This window comes from Cervus canadensis, chromosome 2, assembly GCF_019320065.1.
Source record: "Cervus canadensis isolate Bull #8, Minnesota chromosome 2, ASM1932006v1, whole genome shotgun sequence".
In the NCBI taxonomy this organism is placed as follows: domain Eukaryota; kingdom Metazoa; phylum Chordata; class Mammalia; order Artiodactyla; family Cervidae; genus Cervus; species Cervus canadensis.
In genome coordinates this window covers 2,793,107-2,817,054 of record NC_057387.1, presented here as the reverse complement: position 1 = coordinate 2,817,054, position 23,948 = coordinate 2,793,107, and the positions used below count along the sequence as shown (strand labels likewise).

The 23,948-nt window shown below is 37.9% G+C and overlaps 1 protein-coding gene and 1 non-coding gene across 2 annotated transcripts in view; both read right to left on the bottom strand.

The window, feature by feature from the left end:
* Positions 1–23,948, bottom strand: part of TMCO1 (transmembrane and coiled-coil domains 1) — a 68,581-nt gene that overhangs the window by 5,345 nt on the left and 39,288 nt on the right. The window contains exon 6 of the mRNA XM_043450438.1: positions 14,136–14,280. Within this exon, the coding sequence (XP_043306373.1) occupies positions 14,136–14,280 (145 nt within the window). The remainder of the gene's footprint in view (positions 1–14,135; positions 14,281–23,948) is intronic.
* On the bottom strand, positions 21,200–21,271 carry TRNAY-GUA. The gene has a single exon. It is a non-coding gene; the product is annotated as a tRNA-Tyr (tRNA).

Below are 23,948 nucleotides of genomic sequence, written 5' to 3'. Positions count from 1 at the left end.
TCAAATCTGCACCAGAATAACATCATTTCCTTAGTAAAACTGAATGAATGAGTATTCTTCTGTCCTTAGGCTGTCCAAAGACCTCTTTTGTAAATAGGATCTCTTCTGGGAAGATTAGGGGATCAAGTGACAATTTCAATCAGTCAAGAAGAATGTTCTGAGTTTTAGTTTTGTCTAAGAAGATAGATGGTCTATCCTTTTAAAAGCTCATAACAGATAGTAGAACCCAGCTGGCACTATGTGGGGGATTTAAAACTCAATATGAAATTGTAGTCTTACTAGTTTGAAGTACCAAAGGACAGAGTTTAGGACAACCATGAACGTGAAAGTGTTAGTCACTCAGTTGTGTCCAACTCTTTGTGACCCTATAGACTGTAGTTCACCAGGCTCCTCCATCCACGAAATTCTCCAGGCAAGAATACTGGAGAGGGTTGCCATTTCCTTCTCCAACCATAGCAACTGAAAAAAAATTCCTCGAAAATAGAGCTAACAGGGGACTGTAAAATTCTGCGTCTAAACTCTGCCCAGCTGGCGCTAGTGGTAAAGATCCTGCTTGCCAATGCAGGAGATATAAAAGATGCAGGCTTGATCCCTGGGTCAGGAAGATCCCCTGGAGAAGTAACGGCAACCTACTCCAGTATTCCTGCCTGGAAAATCCCATGGACAGAGGAGCCTGGTGGGCTAGTCCATGGGGTTGCAAAGAGTCAGACACGACAAGCAACTTAGCATGCAAACTCTGCCCAATTCTCTGGTTAACTCTTAAACCATTCATGGGAGAGACTGCCTTCAACCAGCTAAGACTAAAGTAACTGAGATTTCCTAGATGTCTACCACAAAGAAGACAGACCTTTGAGTTTGAATGTCAACTGAGCTGCCCACCTAAACAAACAAACAGACAGACAAAAACACCCCTCTCTGTTAGTAATAACAGAATCTAGACTCTCTGTAGCTTATCATTTACAATGTACAAGATACAATCCAAAATTAAGACATACCAAGAAACAGGAAAACATGACCCAGACAAAAGAAAACAGGCAACAGACAGAGTTCAACCTTGAGATGATCCAAACACTGGACTTAGTAAGCAACGTTTTAAAGAAGCCAATTAACCATGCCAAGGGACATAAAAGAAAATATATTCATTCACAACAATGAACAAATACTAAACTTCAGCAAGGAAGGAAAAAGGCTAAAAAATAACCAAATGGAAATTCAGGAGCTAAAAAATACTATATCAAAATTTTAAAATCATTGGATGAGCTTAGGGTTAACTCAGATTAGAGATAAAAGAGGGGTCTTGAAACTCCTTTTTTAAGATTACAGATATAAGGGAGGAGTCTGTGAACTTGAAAACAGATTACAACAAATTATCCTATCTAAACAACAGAGAGAAAAAGACTAAATAATTGAACAGAGACTCAGTTTTCTATTGGACAATACTAAACAGACTATAAGTAAATGGAATTAAGAGAGAAAGAATGGGGCAGAAAAAAATATGTGAAGAAATAATTGCTGAAATTCTCCCAAATTAAAAAAAAAAAAGCCATAAGCTATGGAGGGATAATAATAATAATAAAAAAAAATACCCTTGGCGGGAGTGGGGTTCCCTGCTGGTCTAGTAGTTAGGATTTGGTGCTTTCACCATGGAAGCCCAGGTTCAGTCCCTGGTTGGGGAACTAAGATCCTGTTAAGCTGCCTAGTATAGCTAGAAAAAAAACCAGTTAAATTACAGTACCCTTAGGCACATAATAGTCAAATTGCTGAAAACCAAGCTTAAAGAAAAATATCTGAAAGCAGCCAGAGAAAAGTTATTATTATCTACAGGGATACAAAGACATAAAGGTCTTCTCATCAGAAATAACCGAAGCTGTTTCACCAGTGGCCACAGGGGCCACAATGTCCCATTCCAAGAGACAGCCCTGCGCGCCCCTCCGGGCATGGCCCCCCGAGCCCCCAAGCCAGGCCCTGCCCAGACGATGCCGCCCGTGTGTGCTGGTCGCAGCCCCGGCCTGGTCGCTGCCACAAGTGAGAGCGCACTGCTCCCAACAGCTGCCACCCTGGGGAGACGTCCCACCCACCAGGAGCCGGGCCCGGGCCCTCCCGTCTGTCCCCACCCCGTCCCCAAACATGTTCTTTCATGTGATCAGGTATAGGTTTCAGAATAAAAGATCCGACTGTATATAATTGTAATAAACATGGGTTGCCACTATTAAAAAAACAAAACTGAAGCTGAAAGGATTAAAACAAACAAAAGCAGTCAATCCAGAATTCTATATCCTATGAAAATATCCTTCAAAAGTAAAGATAAACAAATATTTTAGGATAAATGAAGAGTAAGAGAATCTGTCACTAGCAGACTTACACTATAAAAACACACGCAGGGAATCCCTGATGGTCCAGTGGTTAGGATTTGGCACTTTTGCTGCTTGGGCCTGGGTTCAATCCCTGGTCAGGAAACTTAGAGCCCATAAGTCACGTAACAGGGCCAATAAATAAACAAATAAACAAAGGAAAAAGAAACACATAGAAAGAAGGAAAGAAACACAGGGAAAAATCACTTAATACTGTACTGTGAAGTACAGACATTAAGCTCTGACACTCACCAAAAACTCTGGACTCGGTGATCTCTATGTTCACTACAACTTTCAAGCTTTCATGTTTTTACTCAAACGATGCCAAGAAAATCTGATAAAATTGGAAAACCCCTACTCATCTTTCAAGACACAATTTAAATGCCCCTCCTGTATAAAATCTTAGCTTCACAGAACTAATTCCTATAGTCATTTCACTTCCATAGCACATTTTTCCCCTTCCCAAACCATTTTATATACGTACACATACACAAAGGTTATCAATCACATTCTGCTATTATTTACGGATCTGTCTTCCCACATAGACTGTGAGTTTCACAAGGGTAGAGATAATCACTCCTTGCTCTTGCATCTCAGCATCAAAGAATTCCTGGCATAGTGAAGGACTTGAAACATTCTTCAACAAGGACAGGAATATTCTAAATGAAGCCTTAAACTCACTGAAAAAATTCAAAGGGATCAGATTGAGATGATGCCTGAATAATCTGTTCTCACTTAGTACTTACCCATCACTTTTCAAACCAAATGCATTCTCTTAACTGATTTAAAGTTAAATACTACAAATGAAAATACTTTGCTTAAAGATGAGCTATACTGAATTAATGAATTAAGTTCTAATCCTTAAATAAAGTGACATAAATTAATGAGATGCAGGAGATAGCAGGCATCTAGCTGGTCCTTCTATCATTTTGATGACTTTAAGATAAACTGACATGACATAATTAGAACCTGTCCTTACAGACATACAAGCCATATCAAAATTCTTTGCCCTACGGAAGCCAAAAGTGTGATAAGAAATTAAACTTACTTATTTTTATCCCTGTCCTAAGCACATATACCTGTTGAAGGGGACAATGACAAATTCTCACTGACATTTCTAAAGATCATAGCCATATATCCACATGGTTATATATTAAGATGTGGGTGACAAAGGAAAAAAAAATATAAGAAACTCTTTCTTGTACTTTTCCTCATAAACACTAATTCTTTTTGTTTTCAAAGTAAAGAGAATTCTGTTATGGCTTTAACTATCATATACATTTATAAGAAGAGACCTGTTTTCCCTTAGCTGTTTACCAGGTAAATTTGCTGGGATTTTCACTAAGAATTAGAACACTTTATAGAGGAGATAATTTACTCAATCCACTACTGACTCATAATAAGAAAAGGAAAAAAAAGGCAAGTATTTTAATTTCAGGAATTAAGAAAATTTCCTTTTATTCTTAAAATCCATTACTACACTGGACTAACTTAACACCTCTGATAAAAGCTGGCAGACCTACCATTTCCGCTGCTACAAATTCACACAAAGGAAATAGTGATGTGAATGTCAAGGCAGCTAATCACTAACCACCACACATTAAGGAAGTAAACAAAAGAAGAAAGATAAAATAAGGAAAGGTAATTAGATTTATTTTCAGTTAATATGACATATCACCACCATGTTTTAATCTATGAAAAGAACCAGTCCTATCTTGGGCTGGGAAACAAACAGTAATTTTAAAAACATCCCAAGGGCAGGGGCAGGCGCTAACTTGTTTAAAAAAAAAAACAAACAAAAAAACCTACCACTTTGAGATTAACAGCTAACTTTCTGTATCATTGGCATCAGATTATCATAATGTGGTGCGGTTGCACACTAAACGCTAAACCCGACTTCATCTTTGTGAAAATTGAGACTCAGAGAGGTTACATGACTTTCCCAAGGGTATTAGGCTAGTAAGAGGCAACAAGAATCAAACCTTGGTGTTTTACCTCCAAATACTGTATTTCCTTGGGCTTCCCTTATGGCTCAGATGGTAAAGAATATGCCTACAATGCGGGAGAGCCAGGTTTGATTCCTGGGTTGGGAAGATCCCCTGAAGAAGGGAACAGCTACCCACTCCAGTATTCTGGCCTGGAGAATTCCATGGACAGAAGAGCCTGGTGGATTACAGCCCATGGGATCCCAGAGTTGTACATGACTGAGCGACTAACATTTCTTCAACCTCATAACACATTCCTCCTCTCCCCCACCATTTTCAAGTTTTTGAAGTAGGAATGTGTCTTAAAATCTATTATATGATCAGTACAGTGTTATTTCCACTTTTCCTAGAAAACTCTTAAATCAATGGTGAATCATACAGTCAATAACATCCTACAACATGAAAAAAATATGTCATGGATAAAACCAGACTCCCAAATACTTAGATGTGAATTAGTAATAAGTCATAAAATTGCCTTAGTTTAGGCTTAAAATTTAATCTTTGTTAAATCTGCCTCCACTCTGAATGATTGGTTCAAGAGAAGTAGCTTTAAATATACTTCTATACCCTCATATTTGATAAAGATTTTTTTGAAGTGATACTGCAGGTAGAGAAAATTCACCTTTTTATTTCAAAAGAAAGATAAATTCCATGAGGACCATCATTATATATCAGTTTTTTTTTTTTTTTACAACTAAGCACCTAGCACAGAGCCTGATATATATTATATGTTCAATTTTTAGTAAATGAATAAATGAACAGAGGAACCAATTTACCAAGGAATTGTCACTAATGTGATAAGTTATCTCACAGATGAGGGAAAAATTACTGAAGCAGATAGATATCCTTATTCAACTTAATATTATACCTCTATCATAATAAGGGGGCATGTATGATAAGTAAGTGTTAGTAGCTCAGTCGTGTCTGACTCTTTGTGACCCCATGGATTGTAACCCACCAGGCTCCTCTGTCCATGGAATTCTCCAGGCAAGAATACTGGAGTACGTTGCTATTTGGTCCTCCAGGGGACCTTCCTGACCCAGGGACTGAGCCCAGGTCCTCCACATTGAAGGCAGCTTCTTTACCATCTGAGCCACGTTGTAAAGGGAAGCCCCGATGTTATGACAATCACATGACAGTGATACATAAGTTAGCAGTTGTTGCTTTTGTTTGTTTTTTTGCAGTTGTTCTTCAGGTGATGCTCTTTTTTAACCAGTTAGTATACTCCTACCCTCAGGGTACTGTCATGAAGGGACTAGAGCTGGTTGATTCAATCGCACTATCACTCTCAGTAAAGGAAGTGGATTCTGGTTAACACTGTAAAGATGTTATTAACTGACATATGTAAACGCCATAATCTTTCATAAGATTATGGTCTCAAACTGGTGGTAAACTAAGACTTGAGATTAACAGTACTGGGCAAAAATGGGGACTAGTTATGGAAAACAGTGTGCTGATGCCTCAAAAAAATTAAACAGAATTGCAGTATGACCAGCAATTCTACCTGTGGAATATAAATGAAAAAGAAGTGAAAACAAGAACTCGTATATTTATATACCTGTGTTCACAGTAGCATTTCTCACAACAGCCAAAAGATAGAAGCAGTCCAACTGTCCTTTGGTAGATGAACAGATAAAAAAAACGGTATATACATACAATGGAAAGTTTATTCACTCTTAAGAAGGAAGCAAATTCTCACATATGCTACAACATGGATGAACCCTGAAAACTTTCCAGTTACAAAAGGACATAAGTATGATTCTACATTTATGAGGGCAAATTCACAAACACGAACAGTCAAAATTACAGAGACAGAAATTAGAATGGTGGTTGCCAGGGACTGAGGGGAGAGGATAATGGAGATTTAGTGTTTAATGGGCACAGATTTTCAGTTTGGGAAGATGAAAAAATTCTAGAAATGGATAACGGTGGTGGTTGCACAACACCACACGATGTACTTAATGTCAAAGAAATGAACAATTAAAAACGGTTAAAACAGTGTCTTTCATGTTATATTTATTTTACCACAATAAATGAAAAAGACTAAAAGTACTGGAATTACTGAGTATAGGAAATCAGAAAGCAGTTTCTGGGCATAAGAGAGCATTGCCTTGAGGAGTCCTTGGGAAAACTGTTACCAGGGGCAGTCACACTGACAAATTCAAACCTTGAGACTCTCCAAGTGTGACGTGTATGTTCTGACCCACTCCTTCATATTCTTTTACTCCAGGATCTCAGATAACATTGTTTAACCCATCCGATGGCACCCGAATTCCAAAAGACCTGATAATCTACACAAGGTGTGAAGAGAGGAGGAGCGTCCCTAGTCAAACACAGACATTCAAATTTCAAAGAGAAAATATTAATTAATAATTTGACAGGGATTCACCCTATTCAAATACACATCAAATTCAAGAATTATCATTCACCTCACTGCAATCTTATGACCCTCTAGCTTCTTGGTCTTTCAAAAAAATGCGGAGGCAAACTTTGATCTCAAATGAATCCATGTTTTCATGTTTTTCCTCATAAAAGTCACACAGAAATTGGCAAAGAACAAGAGCGAAAAGAAAGAATAAATAAGGTAAGCCAGGATTAACTCCAAATGGACTGAGCCATGACTACATCAGAAACTGTATAAGAGACTAACAAGTAGTAGAAGAAAACAAAGATGAATTTCTGCGGAACCTTAATAAAAGACTAACAAGGAAAAAAAAACACTCCAGGAAACAAAATTTTGCATGGCAAAAACCATACTAAGTAAAACTGAAATACAAACAACAGTTGCAAAAGTTATTCGTAATTTAGAGCACACACAGCTCAGCTCGCTAAGAACTAAAAGTTAAGACAGTGGCCAACAACCCAACAGTGAGACAGGCAAAAAGCGTGCACAGTGGCTCCCCTACCAAAGAAAGAAAAATACATGAGCAGCTCCTGGACAAACAGAGACGCTCGATCCAAAGGCAAATTAAAACCACAATGAGACAGCAATTCTTACCTGTCACACAGTAAAAATGCCAAAGCTCGACAACTTCTACTGGAGGTTGGGGGCAATTATGAATTTTCTTATGTAGCGATAAGGAGTAAAAAGAGGTATAACCTCAATTTTCCAAGTTTATAAGTTTATATTTGGGTATAGCATCTACTGTTCTGTTTCACACATGCCTTTTAGGTACATACTATGTACTCTATATAGATTCTTTAATGTATATATAGGAAATTAAGAAATCACTAGCTTAAAAGAGTTGGGGAAGAAAGGATAAGACAGATGAAAATTACAAGTAGACAAAAACAAATTAAAAAATCCTGTAGTGTAAGGCAGAGTATGACCAATCACTATAGAAACTTGAATCATTCTATGTTAGTTTCCTCATCACTTAATCAATTTGACCTCAACACAAAAACAATTCATTATGTTCTCTCAAAATTACTTTATGCTACAGTATATATCTGAAATCAAGTGGCCTATTTCTTTGCCTAAGAATGGTCTCACTGAGGGAATTATATTCTATACTCTGAAAGCCTCATATTTTATGATGGCTTGTTTCACAGGCATCTACAGAGTCAAATCTTATGTAACCTAAGATCCTGAAAAGCAAATAAAACAACAAAAGAAAATATGGAAAGAGCAAGTGAATAAGGATTTTAATGAAAAGAAAGAAGCATATAGTCCACAGAAAAACTTCAAATGCTGAACTATTTCAGACTGGATATAAGTTCATAATCCTCCTGTTAGTATACATACTAAGAAGTGGGGAAAGGAATACAGAAACTTTTGGCAGCTAATAAAACAAAAATTATAAAGGTAGGTCACTTTAGGGATTTTTCAAAGATTTTTAATATCTCAGAATACCTATACTATAGCTCTATATACATTTCTCTTATTAATATCAGTGTAGAGAACTGGACAAGCAGAAATTGAAAGTATGAACATACATCCTCCTGCCTGAACCCTGTTGCCTGTTTTTTTTTAAAAAGTTTTGTTGGAACATAGCCACACTCATTCCTTTACATTTTGTCCAGGGCTGTATCCATATTATAATGGCAGAGTTGAGTTGCTGTGATAAAAGTTGTATGGTCTGAAAAGTAAACACAAAAATGTTTATCACCTAGACCCATACAAAGTACTGAGTAAATAAGAGTTTGCTGACTACCATGGTAAATGACCTCATGAAATTAACTGCTATACATACACCTCACCAGAATTTCTGGAATAACTGAAAGGAGTTTAAAGACTATCTTGAGCTGAACTTTCTCAATGATCACTCTTAACATTTATTTCACTTAAAAAAATGCTACAGTTTTCAGATGGTGATTTCCAGATAATGACCTCCAGGTAGCAGTACAAATACAAAAAGGCAAAATGGTTTTCTGAGAAGGCCTTACAAATAGCTGGGAAAAGAAGAGCAGTGAAAGGCAAAGGAGAAAAGGAAAGACATACCCATATGAATGCTAAGTTCCAAAGACTAGCAAGGAGAGATAAGAAAGCCTTCCTAAGTGAACAATGTGAAGAAATATAGAAAAACATCAGAATGGGAAAAACTAGAGATCTCTTCAAGAAAATTAGAGATACCAAGGGAACATTTCATGCAAAGATGGGCACAATAAAGAAAATAAATGGTATGGACCTAACAGAAGCAGAAGATATTAAGAAGAGGTGGCAAGAAAACACAGAACTATACAAAAAAGATCTTAATGACTCAGATAACCACGATGGTATGATCACTCACCTAGAGTCAGACATCTTGGAGTGCAAAGTCAAGTGGTCATTAGGAAGGAAACATCACTATGAACAAAGCTAGTGGAAGTGACAGAATTCCAGTTGAGCTATTTCAAAACTTCAAAGATGATGCTGTTAAAATGCTGCACTCAGTATGCCAGCAAATTTGGTAAACTCAGCAGTAGCCACAGGACTGGAAAAGGTCAGTTTTCATTCCAATGCCAAAGAATGCTCAAACTACTGCATAACTGCACTCATTTCACATGGTAGCAAATTAATGCTGAAAATTCTCCGAGCTATGCTTCAACAGTACATGAACCGAGAACTTCCAGATATACAAGCTAGATTTAGAAAAGGCAGAGGAAGCAGAGATCAAGTTGCCAACAACTGCTGGATCACAGAGAAAGCAAGAGAGTTCCAGAAAAACATTTCCTTCTGCTTCACTGACTATGCTAATAAACCTTTGGCTGTGTGGATCACAACAAACTGTGGAAAATTCTTTAAGACATAGGAATACCAGACAATTCTTAAAGATATAAGAATACAAGACCACCTTACCTGCCTCCTGAGAAACCTGTATGCAGTCAAGAAGCAACAGTTAGAACCAGACATGGAGCAACAGACTTGTTCAAAATTGGGAAAGGAGCTCGTCAAGGTTGTATACTGTCACCCTGCTTATTTAACTTACATGCAGAGAACATCAAGCAAAATGCCAGACTAGATGAAGTACAAGCTGAAACTAAGACTGCCAGGAGAAATATCAATACCCTTAGATATGCAGATGACACCACCCTAATAACAGAAAGCAAAGAGGAACGAAAGAGCCTGTTGATGAGGGTGAAAGAGGAGAGTGAAAAAGCTGGCTTAAAACTCAACATTCAAAAAACTAAGATCATGGCATCCAGTCCCATCACTTCACGGCAAATAGATGGGGAAACAATGGAAACAGTGACAGACTTTATTCTCTTGGGCTCCAAAATCACTGCAGCTGATGACTGCAGCCTGATATTTCCTCCTTGGAGGAAAAGCTATGACAAACCTAAGTGAATTGAAAGTCGCTCAGTCCTGTTCGACTCTGTTAGTGACCCCATGGACTATATAGTCCATGCGATTCTCCAGGCCAGAATACTGGGATGGGTAGCCGTTTCCTTCTCCTAGGGATCTTCCCAGCCCAGGGATCGAACTCAACAATAAACTGTGAGTTTTCTGGTGGCCTAGTGGTTAGGATTCTGTGTTTCACTGATGTGGCCTGAGTTTAATCCCTGGCCAGGGAACTGAGATCCCAGAAACCTTGAGAGACGGCCAAAAAAAAAAAAAGAAAAAGAAAAAAAAACCTGGCCTGCCTTGGTGGCTTAGTGGCAAAGAATTCGCCTGCCAATGCAGGAGACACAGGTTAGATCCCTGGTCTGGGAAGACCCCATAGGTGGCAGGGCAAAACTCAGCCCGAGTGCCACAACTATTGGGCCTGTGCTCTAGAGCCCAGGAACTGCAACCACTGAAGCCATGTGCCGCAACTACTGAAGTCTGCATGCTCTCAGCCTGTGCTCCGCAAGAAGAGGCCACTGCAGTAAGAAGCCTTCACAATGCAATGAAGAGTAGCCCCTGCTCACTGCAACTAGAGAAAAGCCCGCACGGCAACAAAAACCCAGCACAGCCAAAAATAAATAAATAAAATCATTTAAAACAACAACAAAAAACCACCAAAAAACTATTGTGAGCAATCACAAACATAGTAGTAACATCTTTGTAATTCAAATAGAATTGCAACGCATGTAATTAAAACAGAATTGTTTCTTGTTGCTTAAAGGAGAATGTATACATCATCGTATTTTATTAATATTTTCAGTTCAGTTCAGTTCAGTCGCTCAGTCGTGTCCGACTCTTTGCAACCCCATGAACCGCAGCACGCCAGGCCTCCCTGTCCATCACCAACTCACAGAGTCCACCCAAACCCATGTCCATTGAGTCGGAGATGCCATCCAACCATCTTATTCTCTGTCGTCCCCTTCTCCTCCTTTCCTCAATCTCTCCCAGCATCAGGGTCTTTTCAAATGAGTCAGCTCTTCGCATGAGGTGGCCAAAGTATTGGAGTTTCAGCTTCAGCATCAGTCCATCCAATGAACACCCAGGACTGATCTCCTTTAGGATGGGCTGGTTGGATCTCCTTGCAGTCCAAGGGACTCTCAAGAGTCTTCTCCAACACCAGAGTTCAAAAGCATCAATTCTTCAGTGCTCAGCTTTCTTTATAGTCCAACTCTCACATCCATACATGACCATTGGAAAAACCCATAGCCTTGACTAGACAGACCTTTGTTGACAAAGTAATGTCTCTACTTTTTAATATGCTGTCTAGGTTGGTCACAACTTTCCTTCCAAGGAGTAAGCGTCTTTTAATTTCATGGCTGCAATCACCATCTGCAGTGATTTTGGAGCCCAGAAAAATAAAGTCAGCCAATGTTTCCACTGTTTCCCTATCTATTTCCCATGAGGTGATGGGACCAGATGCCATGAGCTTAGTTTTCTGAATGTTGAATTTTAAGCCAACTTTTTCACTCTCCTCTTTCACTTTCATCAAGAGGCTCTTTAGTTCCTCTTCACTTTCTGCCATAAAGGTGGTGTCATCTGCATATCTGAGGTTATTGATACTCTGCATATAAGTTAAATAAGCAGGGTGACAACATACAGCCTTGACGTACTCCTTTTCCCATCTGGAACCAGTCTATTGTTCCATGTCCAGTTCTGTTGCTTCCTGACCCGCATACAGGTTTCTCAAGAGGCAGGTCAGGTGGTCTAGTATTCCCATCTCTTTAAGAATTTTCTACAGTTTATTGTGATTCACATAGTCAAAGTCTTTGGCATAGTCAATAAAGCAGAAATAGATGTTTTTCTGGAACTCTCTTGCTTTTTCGATGATCCAGCAGGTGTTGGCAATTTGACCTCTGGTTCCTCTGCCTTTCCTAAAATCATCTGGAAGTTCATGGTTCATGTATTGCTGAAGCCTGGCTTGGAGAATTTTGAGCATTACTTTACTAGCGTGTGAGATGAGTGCAATTGTGCGATAGTTTGAGCATTCTTTGGCATTGCCTTTCTTTGGGATTAGAATGAAAACTGACCTTTTCCAGTCCTGTGGCCACTGCTGAGTTTTCCAAATTTGCTGACATATTGAGTGCAGCACTTTCACAGCATCATCTTTCAGGATTTGAAATAGCTCAACTGGAATTCCATCACCTCCACTAGCTTTGTTTGCAGTGATGTTTCCTAAGGCCCACTTGACTTCACATTAATATTTTGTCCCTAGTTATAATTTTAATATCTCATTGTTAAATTTAATAGCAATAGTCTAGTTATTGATGACCTCTATTAAACCAACAAAGAGAATCATGTTGTCACAGTCTTGGGTTTTACCTTGGATATGCCAAAATGCTAAAGCATTTCAAAAGATGCAGTACACACCTCAGTTACACAAGATGCTGGGAAAGACTGTGGGCAGGAGGAGAAGGGAGCGACATAGGATGAGGGTTTGGATGGCATCACCAACTCAATGGACGTGAGTTTGAGCAAACTCTGGGAGATAGTGAAGGACAGAGGAGCCTGCTGTGCTGCAGTCCATGGGGTCGCAAAGAGTCAGACACGACAGAGTGACTGAACAACATGACAAGAATACAACTTCCTGTTGGACACACCCACTTAACTGCCCCACAGACAACTCAAACAGCATGTCTTCCAACCAACCTACTTCTCTTTCCTCTTTTCGCATCCTCCATTCGGTCACCAAGACCATAATGTTGAAGTCACCTTAGTTTCTCCTTTCTCACATTAAATTAATCATTAAGTTCTGCTAGCTTACCTCTATATATTTCTCAACTCTGTCCCCTCTTCAATCATTCAGCACTGTGATAATTTAGAACAAAGTGATTTTTTACTAGACTACTCTAATCATTTTGTTATTTCTGCATGTGGTCATGTCCCCTTCACATCTATCCTTCAGAAGCAGTAAGTATCAGAAAATGATTCCAGGAAGCCTGAAAACTAGGTTGCATTTAACATGCAAAATAAGAAGGTGGGAAGCATCCAGATAGAAGAAAGAATATTCACAAAAAGCAAGTCTGGTTGAGTGGAAAATGAAAACTGCCAGATAAGTCAGAATGGTTGCAGTGCTGGATGAGGTGAGAGATGAGGTAGGGAGAGCATTAAGCGCTAAGATCATGAAGATCTTTGTGAATTTCTAATTATAATTCCATTTCCTATTGATTCAGACATGTCAGACCAATCAAAAAACCTGCTGCCACAGACAATATTCAGAGGAAGAAGAAAAACAACTCTGAATCATTTATGTAACAAACACTGAAATAATCATGTTCATATTTATTGCATGTGCCAACTTCCCCACTATAATGCCTGCTGAATGACAGTATGTTCAAACGCTGAATAATGCCCTGAAATATGAAGAGTTCTAGAGCAAGAGACTTTAACCTCTCTTATTTTTTAAAGTCCCACTCAAAAGCCACTTTATTACTTCAGCCTTGCTGCCTGAATCGTCTGCCACTAACTGAACTCTAAGTCTCTCTTCCAGGTTTTCATAATCCTACCTGACTTACTTCTCACTCTTTTTCACTATGAATATTTGGCCATCATGTTGCCTGAATGTAAATTCTACAATTCAGACTTTACCTCAATTGTGACTAACTTAAAGTCACCAAATTATTACGTTTACTTGTGTTCCTGAAGTGCCAAAAGGCAACGGTGAATAATAAAGAAGAAATGATAGTGGGAAGGCAAAATCCACTCTGCTTTTCTACCTCTAGATAGCCGCAATAAAGAAGAAACTTGAGAGCTTTCTTCAAAATGAGTTGAAAACCATGTGTGACTTTATGACTACTTTCCATCCCTAAGGATCAGTAATCTAAACCTATATACATTTAAAACAGTTTCAGATGATACTCTGGAATTCTGAAACAAGCAACTGAAAGATCTCAGTAGCAACAGGTAGACACTTCAGGTATTAGAGAAACAGACGTTAATTTAGGGTGTGAGAGCAAGAAAGGATGTACACATTAAGTAGATGATGTGGGCACTCACCTGTCGAATCGACATGGTACAGAGAATATACAGGAAGATGAAGGAGCAGTCTGTGGTGTCATCCCCAAGCAGATTCCGGTGAGACAGTCCTTGGATGTAGGAAAGGGGGGTGAAAGGGAGCTTCGCCACCACTCTACCATCAAATCTAAAAAGGAAAGAACAGAGAACTGTTATTTTCAGAAGACTTGACGAACTTAGTTCCAGAGAAGAATCTGGGACAGAAACAGAACTTTAAGTCTCTTGATCTCTTAAAAATGAAGAAATGGTGATATTCTAAAAATATACTTGTAGTATAAGGATTTTTTTTTCCCATTCATCTTTTTCTAAACTAGAGATTCTTCGTCTTTTTGATATCAGGATATTTAACATGCTGAAAAAGTATTGAGGACTCCAAAAAGGTTTCATCTATTACCAATATTACTATTTAATAAATTAAAACTGAGAAAATTTTAAATATTTGTCAAATCACTTAAAAGACAGCAATATTCAATATGTGTTAACACAAGTATTTTTATGGAAAATAGCATTATTTTCATACAGAGAAAGAGTTCACCGAGAAGAAAGGCTTCTTCCTTCCTCCCCCTCAGTCTCATAGCTGCTTCATTACTTGGGCTGTTACAACATTATACACCCTCTGTATAATGGTATAATGTATAATGGTAATGTATAATGAAGCCTTTGGAAAATTCCACCACACATTCATGAGAGAATGAAAATGAAGAAGGCAAAAATAAATCTTAGAATTATTACAATAATTTTTACCTCAAGGACCTCCTAAAAGTCTGAGACTGCCAGCATTCCCCAAACCATACTTTTGAGAAGCACTGTTCGAAACCATGACATCAATAAGATTTTAAGAATCCTCTTTTCAAGAGTCAAAGATCCCCAGTATACACCTTAAACTGAAATTCATGGAATATACACAGTGGTGAATGAAAAATAGTATACATAATATTCTGAGATAATTTTTAAAATACTTGTAACATTTGAAATTAATTCCTTTAATTTTTTCTAAAACAGAAAAGAAAAATGTTTTGAAAAGAGAAAAAGCTTATAAAAAAGCTAGAAGAAGTATATATCAGTGTTTATTTTGAGGTGCTGGGGACATGAGCTTCTTTTATACTTTTGAATAAGTTGTATAATCAGACAATGAGAATTACAAAATTAATGTGATTAAGGATAGTGACACTTCACAATATTAGAAAAATATACGACCACATCAGTTAAATTATCGGAAAGTCTTTTCTTCCAGTTAGAATGTCTAGAACATTTGCTTTTAAAAGGCAAGCATTTAGTTTATCCATCTGTGGCTGGGCTAGGTCCTCACTGCGGCATGTGAACCTTCTCCAGCTGTGGTGAGCAGAGGCCAGTCTCTGGTGTGACACGTGGCTTCTCGATGCGGGGACTGCTCTTGCCGCGGAGCACAGAGCCAGACGCAGACTTCAGTAACTGCAGAGCCTGGCTCAGCAGCTGCGGCTCCCAGCTTCTAAAGCGCAGGCTCAACAGTCGTGAAGCATGGGCTCTAGAGTGCAGGTTCAGTAGTTGTGGTACATGGGTTTAGCTGCTCTGTGGTATGTGCAATCTTCCCAGACCAGGGATCCAACCTGTGTCCCCTGCACTGACAGGCAGATTTTTATACACTGTACCACCAGGGAAGTCCAAGAACATTCCCTTTAAAAAAAATGCTTGGTATTTAGAATGTTTCTATAGAGGGAGAGGGAAAAGGGAGGTAGCATTACTATCTTTTCCTTTGGAGAAAAAAAATTCCTAAATATCCATCCATATAAACTATTGTGAGCTTCTTACATAGCTGAACTCCAAAGAAAATAGAACAGAATGAAATAGACATATTCTATAAATACATATGATTATCCACTTACTACTTTGAACTGCCTTCCTAGTATATATTTACACAGGGAAAGGGCTCAATCATGAAGTGCTGTTACTTGGATATGACAAAAAATATTGAAAGATCCATAAGAAGTAATCATTCTTGTCTACTAACCTCATAAAAGCAAAACAAAAGAAATAACTTTTCTAGGAGGAGATATTCCCATTTACTCATAAGAAGTATGATATATAGTTGTTGCAATATTTCCTGGTTATATATACGCTGTTTACAGTATGCTGGTTCTACATATGACACTCTACTATTTTTCTATAGTTCACTGTGAGAGGCAGGGCTGAAATAAATATAGACAAAAATGTTTATCCTTCTTATTGCTAACATATGCACCCCCAAATTCACCTTCTATAGTCATTTTATTTCTTGTTATTTTTAATTTGAAATTGTAACCAAAACGAAAACCTTTTACAACTAACAAATGAATTCAGTAAAGTTTCAAGACAGAAATCAACCTACAAAAATCAGTTGCACATCTATGACCTATTAAGTGAAAATTGCTCAGTCGTGTCCAACTCTTTGCGACCCCATGGACCATACAGACCATGGAATTCTCCATGCCAGAATGCTGGAGTGGGTAGCCATTCCCTTCTGCAAGGGATCTTCCGAACCCAGGGGTCAAACCCAGGTCTTCTGCATTGCAGGCGGATTCTCTACCAGCTGAGCCACAAGGGAAGCCTAAGGATACTAGAGTGGATAGTCTATCCCTTCTGCAGAGGATCTTCCCGATCCAAGAATCAAACTGGGGTCTCCTGCATTGCAGGTGGATTCTTTACCAACTGAGCTATCAGGGAAGCCCTATATAAAAAAAAAAAAAAAAAAAATCCCATCTACAATAGCATCATTAATGCAATTAATTTATTTAATCAAAGTTAATCAAGGAAGTGAAAGATATTTATGCTAAAAACTATAAGACACTGATAAACTGAAGATGACACAAATATATGGAAAGATATCCACGTTCATAGATTGGAAAAATTAATATTGTTAAAATGTCCATTCTGGAACTTCCCTGTTAGTCCAGTGGTTAAGAATTTGCCTTGCAATGTGAGGGCTGTGGGTTTGACCCCTGGCTGGGGAACTTAGGGCCCACGTGTTACAGGGGAACTAAGCCTGTGTGCTACAACTATTGAGCCTAAGGACCCCAACAAAGATCCAACCAGCAGAATAAATAAATAAATAATATTAAAAAGAAAAAACATGTCCATACTATCCAAAGTCATCCCTAGATCCAATATAGTCTCATCAAAATTCTACTTTTCACAAAAATAGAAAATAGAAAAATCAATACTAAAACTCATATGGAATCACAAAAGATCTTGAATAGGCAAAGCAGTCTTGGAGAAAGCTGGAGGCATCAAACTTCCCAATCTCAAATGTGCAGTCATCAAACAAATATGACACTGGCATAAAGACAGACATGTGGACCAGTGGAACAGAATGAAGAGCCCAGAAATAAACCCTGTCCACTAGCATTTGACAAGGGAGCAAAGAATTCTCAAGGGGAGAAGAATAGTCTCTTCAGTAAATGATGCTGGGTAAACTGGAGGTTCACACACAAAAGAATGACACCAGACCCCTATCAAAAACCATCCACAAAAGTTAACTCAAAATGGATTAAGAACTTAAACATGAGATCTGAAACCATGAAACTGCTAGAAGGAAACATTGGGAAAAAGCTCCTTGACATAGCTCTTGGCAAAGATCTTTTGGATATGACACCAAAAGCACAAGCAACAAAACTCAACAAATGACCACATCAAACAAAAAAGCTTCTGCTCAGCAAGTGAAACAACAAAATGAAAATGGAAACTATGGAATAAGAGAAAATATTTGTAAACCATATATCTGTTAAGGAGTTAATATCCAAAATATATAAGGATTTGTACAATAGCAAAACTCTCCCAAATAATCCAATTAAAAAGAGGGCAGAGGATCTGAATAAGCATTTTTCTGAAAAAGACATACAAATGGCTAAGAAGTACATGAAAAGATGGTCACTACTACTAACCATCAAGGAAATGCAACTTAAAGCCATGCGATTTCATCTCTCACTTGTTAGAATGACTATTACCAAAAGGACAAGAGATAACAAATGCTGGGCACTATTTGTGGGAATGTAAATTGGTACAGCCACTATGAAAAACAACATGAATGTTCCTCAAAAAATTAAAAACAGAACTACCATATGATTCAGAAATCCCATTTCTAGCTATTTAGCCAAAGGAATTGAAATAAACTACTATCTCAGAGACATCTGTACTCCCATGTCAGTGCAGGAGTATGCATAACAACTAAGATATGCAAACTACCTAAGTGCCACCAGCAGACGGATGGATAAAGGAAATGTGAATAATACATATACATATATACACACACACACATCTATACATGTATATGTATACTGTTTACAAGTCTGACAGAGAGAGACAAACACTGTCTGAGATCACTTATATGTGGAATCTGAAAAAAGCTTAACTCTTAGAGAACTAGATTGGTGGTTGCCAGAGGATGGGAGGTGAGAGAAACAGGGAGACGTTGGTCAAAGGGTACAAACTTCCAGTTTTAAAATGAATAAGTTCTCGGCATCTAATGTACAGAACAGTAATTATATTTAATACTACTGTATTATATACTTGAAAGTTGCTAAGAGTAAATCTTAATTAGTCTTACCACCACAACAACAAACTGATATTTATGTGAAGGGTTTGTTAACTAAACTTACTGTGGTAATCATTTTGCAAAATATGCACCAATATATGTACCAAACTATCACTCTATACATCTTAAACACACACAATATTCTATATTATATGTCAACTATATAGTTCAATAAAGCTGGAAAAAGGCTTTTAAAAAAGAGAGAAGGGACTTCCCTGGCAGTCCAGTGGTTAGGATTCCACACTTCCACTGCAGGGGGCATGGGTTCCTGGCCGGGGAACTAAGATGCTGCCGAGTGGCACAGCCAAATAAATAAATGAAAGTAAAAAAAAAAAAAATTTAAAGAAAGAAGAGAAAATCTTTTATGTTCTATAAGCAAATTATTCATTTACGTGAAACTGAAAATTTGGTATGAATGAGTCTTTAGACCAGCCACAAAAATGAATTAAAAAAAAAACCCTCAAGTTTTTCAGGAGATTGGAAGCTTGCTACAGGAATACCTAAGTGAATTGGTGTCTAGCCTAATAATGAAAAGAGCTGGGGAGAGAAAGAAAAAAGTACAAAGAGAGACATGGCTTATAATAGGTTGATTATTTCTCCAAGTGTACTTTCTGCAATTCCAAAGGGAAGGACCACTACTTATGAACAGAAAAAGAAGGTTATTTTGGCCCTATAAAAGGAACCACTTTCAAACCCCACATACTACTGATAAACTATATGTCAGAAACCATCAAGCTCCTCACTGTTGAAAATAAAAAGAGGATGGAAAATTATCTGCCAGAGATATTATTGGAGGGATTTCTGTACTGACACAGAAGTAACGTGTTAAATGACTAAAGATCGCTTCTAAGATTATAATGGTTTGGCTGTATGGAAATATTCCAGAAGAGAAATTAAAGAGAAATAAATAATTGATAATAATTAAATATAGTACCTCCTATTGCTTCTCTGGCAATCTAGGAGCTCAAGTACTTCCCATATAGTCTAAGCTGAGGCTCTTTTCTTATCAACACATTTTAAGATGAAAATGGGTTATTATAGACAATGTATTCCATTCTACAATAAACAGATGATCAAGGTGAAACTAAGAGAAATTATGCTAAAGAACAGTGACTGTTCAGTACAATCAAAATATGTACTAGCCCTTTTTTTAAGACTTTTTTTTGGGGGGGTGGAGCAAAAAAAAAAAAAAGACTTTTTTTGATGTGGATCATTTTTAAAGTTTTTACTGAATTTGTTACAATATTGTTTATGTTTTGGGTTTTTTTGGCTGTAAGGCAGGCGGGCTCTCAGTTTCCCAACCAGGGGTCGAACTCACATCCCCTGCACTGAAAAACAGTCTTATACTGGGGAAGTCCCAAAATATGCATTAGACTTTTAATTTCACATGAGGGCTTATAAAAACAGTTACAGCCTTTAACTTCTAGGTGCTCACAATCCTAGACACAAGAAATATATATATATATATATATATATATATATATATTTATTTATTTATTTTTAAATGTACAGGACATAAATATCAGGAGAAAGAAAAAACATGAATACATTCCAGTAATCATGCTCTTTGTTATCTATCCAAAGGAACAGAAAATATGTTCACAAAAAAAACCCGCACACAGATGTTTCTGGAAGCATTATTCATAACTGCCAACTGGTAGGTTACAATGGTACCTCATTATTACCCAAACTCCATAGTTTACATTAGGGTTCACTCTTCTTTCTTTCTTTTTTTAGTACTTATTTACTTATTTGGCTGTTCTGGGTCTTCTGTGGCATGCAGAATCTTTAGTGGCGGCATGCAGGATCTAGTTCCCTGACCAGTGATTGAACCGGGGCCCCCTGCATTGGGAGCGTGGAGTCTTAGTCACTGAATGACCAGGCAAGAACCATTCTTGGGTTTTAATAAATGTACAGCAAAATGTATCACCATTAAGTATCACACAGAATAGTTTTACACTTAAAAGAAAATCCTCTGTGCTCTGCTTATTCATCCCTCCCTCATACCTGATTCCTGGCAACCACTGATCTTTTTACTACTTTCTCCATAGTTTTGAGCAGAAGGCAATGGCAAGCCACTCCAGTACTCTTGCCTGGAGAATCCCATGGATGGCGGAGCCTGGTGGGCTGCGGTCCATGGAGTCGCTAACAGTCGGACACGACTGAGTGACTTCACTTTCACCTTTCACTTTCATGCACTGGAGAAGGAAATGGCAACAAACACCAGTGTTCTTGCCTGGAGAATTCCCAGGGATGGGGGAGCCCGGTGGGCTGCCGTCTATGGGGTCGCACAGAGTTGGACACGACTGAAGCAACTTAGCAGCAGCAGCAGCAGCCGTAGTTATATCTTTTCTATAATGTTGTATAGTGAGAGTGAAGTCGCTCAGTCGAGTCCGACTCTTTGCGACCCTGTGGACTGTAGCCTACCAGGCTCCTCCGTCCATGGGATTTTCCAGGCAAGAATACTGGAGTGGGTTGCCATTTCCTTCTCCAGGGGATCTTCCCAACCCAGGGATTGAACCCGGGTCTCCTGCATTACAGGCAGACGCTTTAACCTCTGAGCCACCAGGGAAGCCCATAATGTCATATAGTTGCAATCATATAGTATGTAGCCTTTTCAGATTGATTTCTTTCACTTAGTAGTATGCATTTAAGGTTCCTTCATGTCTTCACAAGGCCAACAGCCTATTTCTTTTTAGCAATGAATAATATTCCACTGTATGGATATTCCCACAGTTTATCCATTTATCAATTGATTACTTCCAAGTTATGACAATTATCAATAAAGCTGTGTGAAGTTTCTGGGTGGACATAAGTTTTCAACTCATTTGGGTTCACTTTCACTTTTTATTCTACATTATTCTATATTGTGTGAATATTTTAGAAGTATTTGTGTCTCACTAGCATAAGAAAATTCTTGTTTTAGAATTTTGGAACCAAAATTTTTTGGTTCTGATGTACATTCCTGGTTAAGAGCTACTGCATAAGCACTATTCATAATAGCCAAGACATGGAAGCAACCTAGATGCCCATCAGCAGACAAATGGATAAGGAAGCTGTGGTACATATACACCATGGAATATTACTCAGCCATTAAAGAGAATTCATTTGAATCAGTTCTAATGAGATGGATGAAACTGGAGCCCATTATACAGAGTGAAGTAAGCCAGAAAGATAAAGAACATTACAGTATACTAATGCATATATATGGAATTTAGGAAGATGGTAACGATAACCCTATATGCAAAACAGAAAAAGAGATACAGATGTACAGAACAGACTTTTGGACTCTGTGGGAGAAGGCGAGGGTGGGATGTTTTGAGAGAACAGCATCAAAACATGTATATTTTCTAGGGTGAAACAGATCACCAGCCCAGGCTGGATATATGAGACAAGTGCTCGGGCCTGGTGCACTGGGAAGACCCAGAGGGATCAGGTGGAGAGGGAGGTGGGAGGGGGGATCGGGATGGGGAATGCATGTAAATCCATGGCTGATTCATGTCAGTGAATGACAAACACCACTACAATATTGTAAAGTAATTAGCCTCCAACTAATAAAAATAAATGAAAAAAAAAAGATCTAGTGCATAGATCTGAAGCATAAGCTTCAGAAGCTAGGTGATATATCATAAACTAGTCATTTCAAATCATTAGGGAAAACATATTATTTACTCCCTACCTACTATTGACAACAGCTAAGAGCTTGGTAAAGTTGGAAACTAAACACCAAAATAAATTACAGATGAAACAAAATTTAAATATAAAAAAGAAAAACTATATAATCTGGTATAAGAAAGGTACTATTTATACAACAGAAAAGTGACATAAAAATTAATACTGCCCATGTATCTCCAAAAGGAGAGTTTAACAGTCTTAATATGTAAAGAATTCTTGTAAAAAAAAAATAAGGGGAAGAACGTGAATTAGAAATTTAGAAATAGCAAAAGCATAATAAATAAATGAAAAGATGCTAAACCACACCAAAAATGCAAATTTAAAAAAATATTATTTTTCAACTATTAGATTTACAAATATTAAACAGACACATAATTTCTGGTGATGACAAATATACACAGAAAGAACCATCCATAAGCCCTGAGGACAGTAATCTAAAAACAAAAATTAATAAAAACTTTTCTAGGGGAATTTCCTGGTGGCCCAGTGGTTAGGGCTCTATGCTTTCACTGCCATGGGTCCAGGTTCAATCTCTGGTTGGGAAACTGAGATTTCCCCAACACCACAAAGCACAGCCAAGCAAAAAGCAACATTCCAGAGAACAATTTCTATCAAAACTTTACCCAAGCAATATTTGCAGGATATACATGGGGAAAAAATAAGTATATGTATACTGGTCTATATACTACCTGTGAAAATTCTGTGTGAAGATTTATAGAAGATTATTACATAAAGGCACATCCATTCAATGGAATACTTACAGACAATAAAAATGATTATGCAAAGTTCACATGCACTGTATGTTAAAGATTATCATAAGGGGACTTCCCTGGTGGTCTAATGGTTAAGAATCTGCATTGCAAGGCAGGGGATGCGTGTTCAGATCCTTGGTTGAGAGCCAAGATCCCACATGGTACAGAGCAACTAAGCCCGTGCCCCACGGCTACTGAGCCCACATGCTCTGGAGCCCGCACACTGCAACAGTCCTTGCACCACAATGAAAAGTTCCGCATGATGCAGTGAAGATCCAGTGTACCACAGCTGACACTTGACATAGCCAAATAAAATAAACAAGTTAAAAAATAAATAAAAATTAAAAATCACCGCAGGTAACTGTAGCAGACTACAAAACAGTCATTTTGGGTATAAAAATTAATACATACAAATATCTAAATGTTTGTATATATACAGAATAAGTGCAAGCCTTGAAAGGACATGTACTCTATTTCAGGAAGGCAGAGTGATTTTTACTTTATATTTTATACAATTATATACAATTGGAATTTTTCCAGTAAGAACCTATTCAATAATTAGAGAAAAATTGCACTAAGAGATTCCATCTTAGAGGAAAAATATGACATTGGGAGAAAAATACACTGGAGGGACTTCCCTGATGGTCCACTGCTTAAGAATCCACCTTGCAGGGATCAATCTGAGAAAATACAACAACTATAAATATTTATGCATGCAATATAGGAGCACCTCAATACAAAAGGCAAATGCTAAGAACCATAAAAGGGGAAATCGAGAGTAAGACAATAATAGTTGGGGACTTTAACACCCCACTTACACCA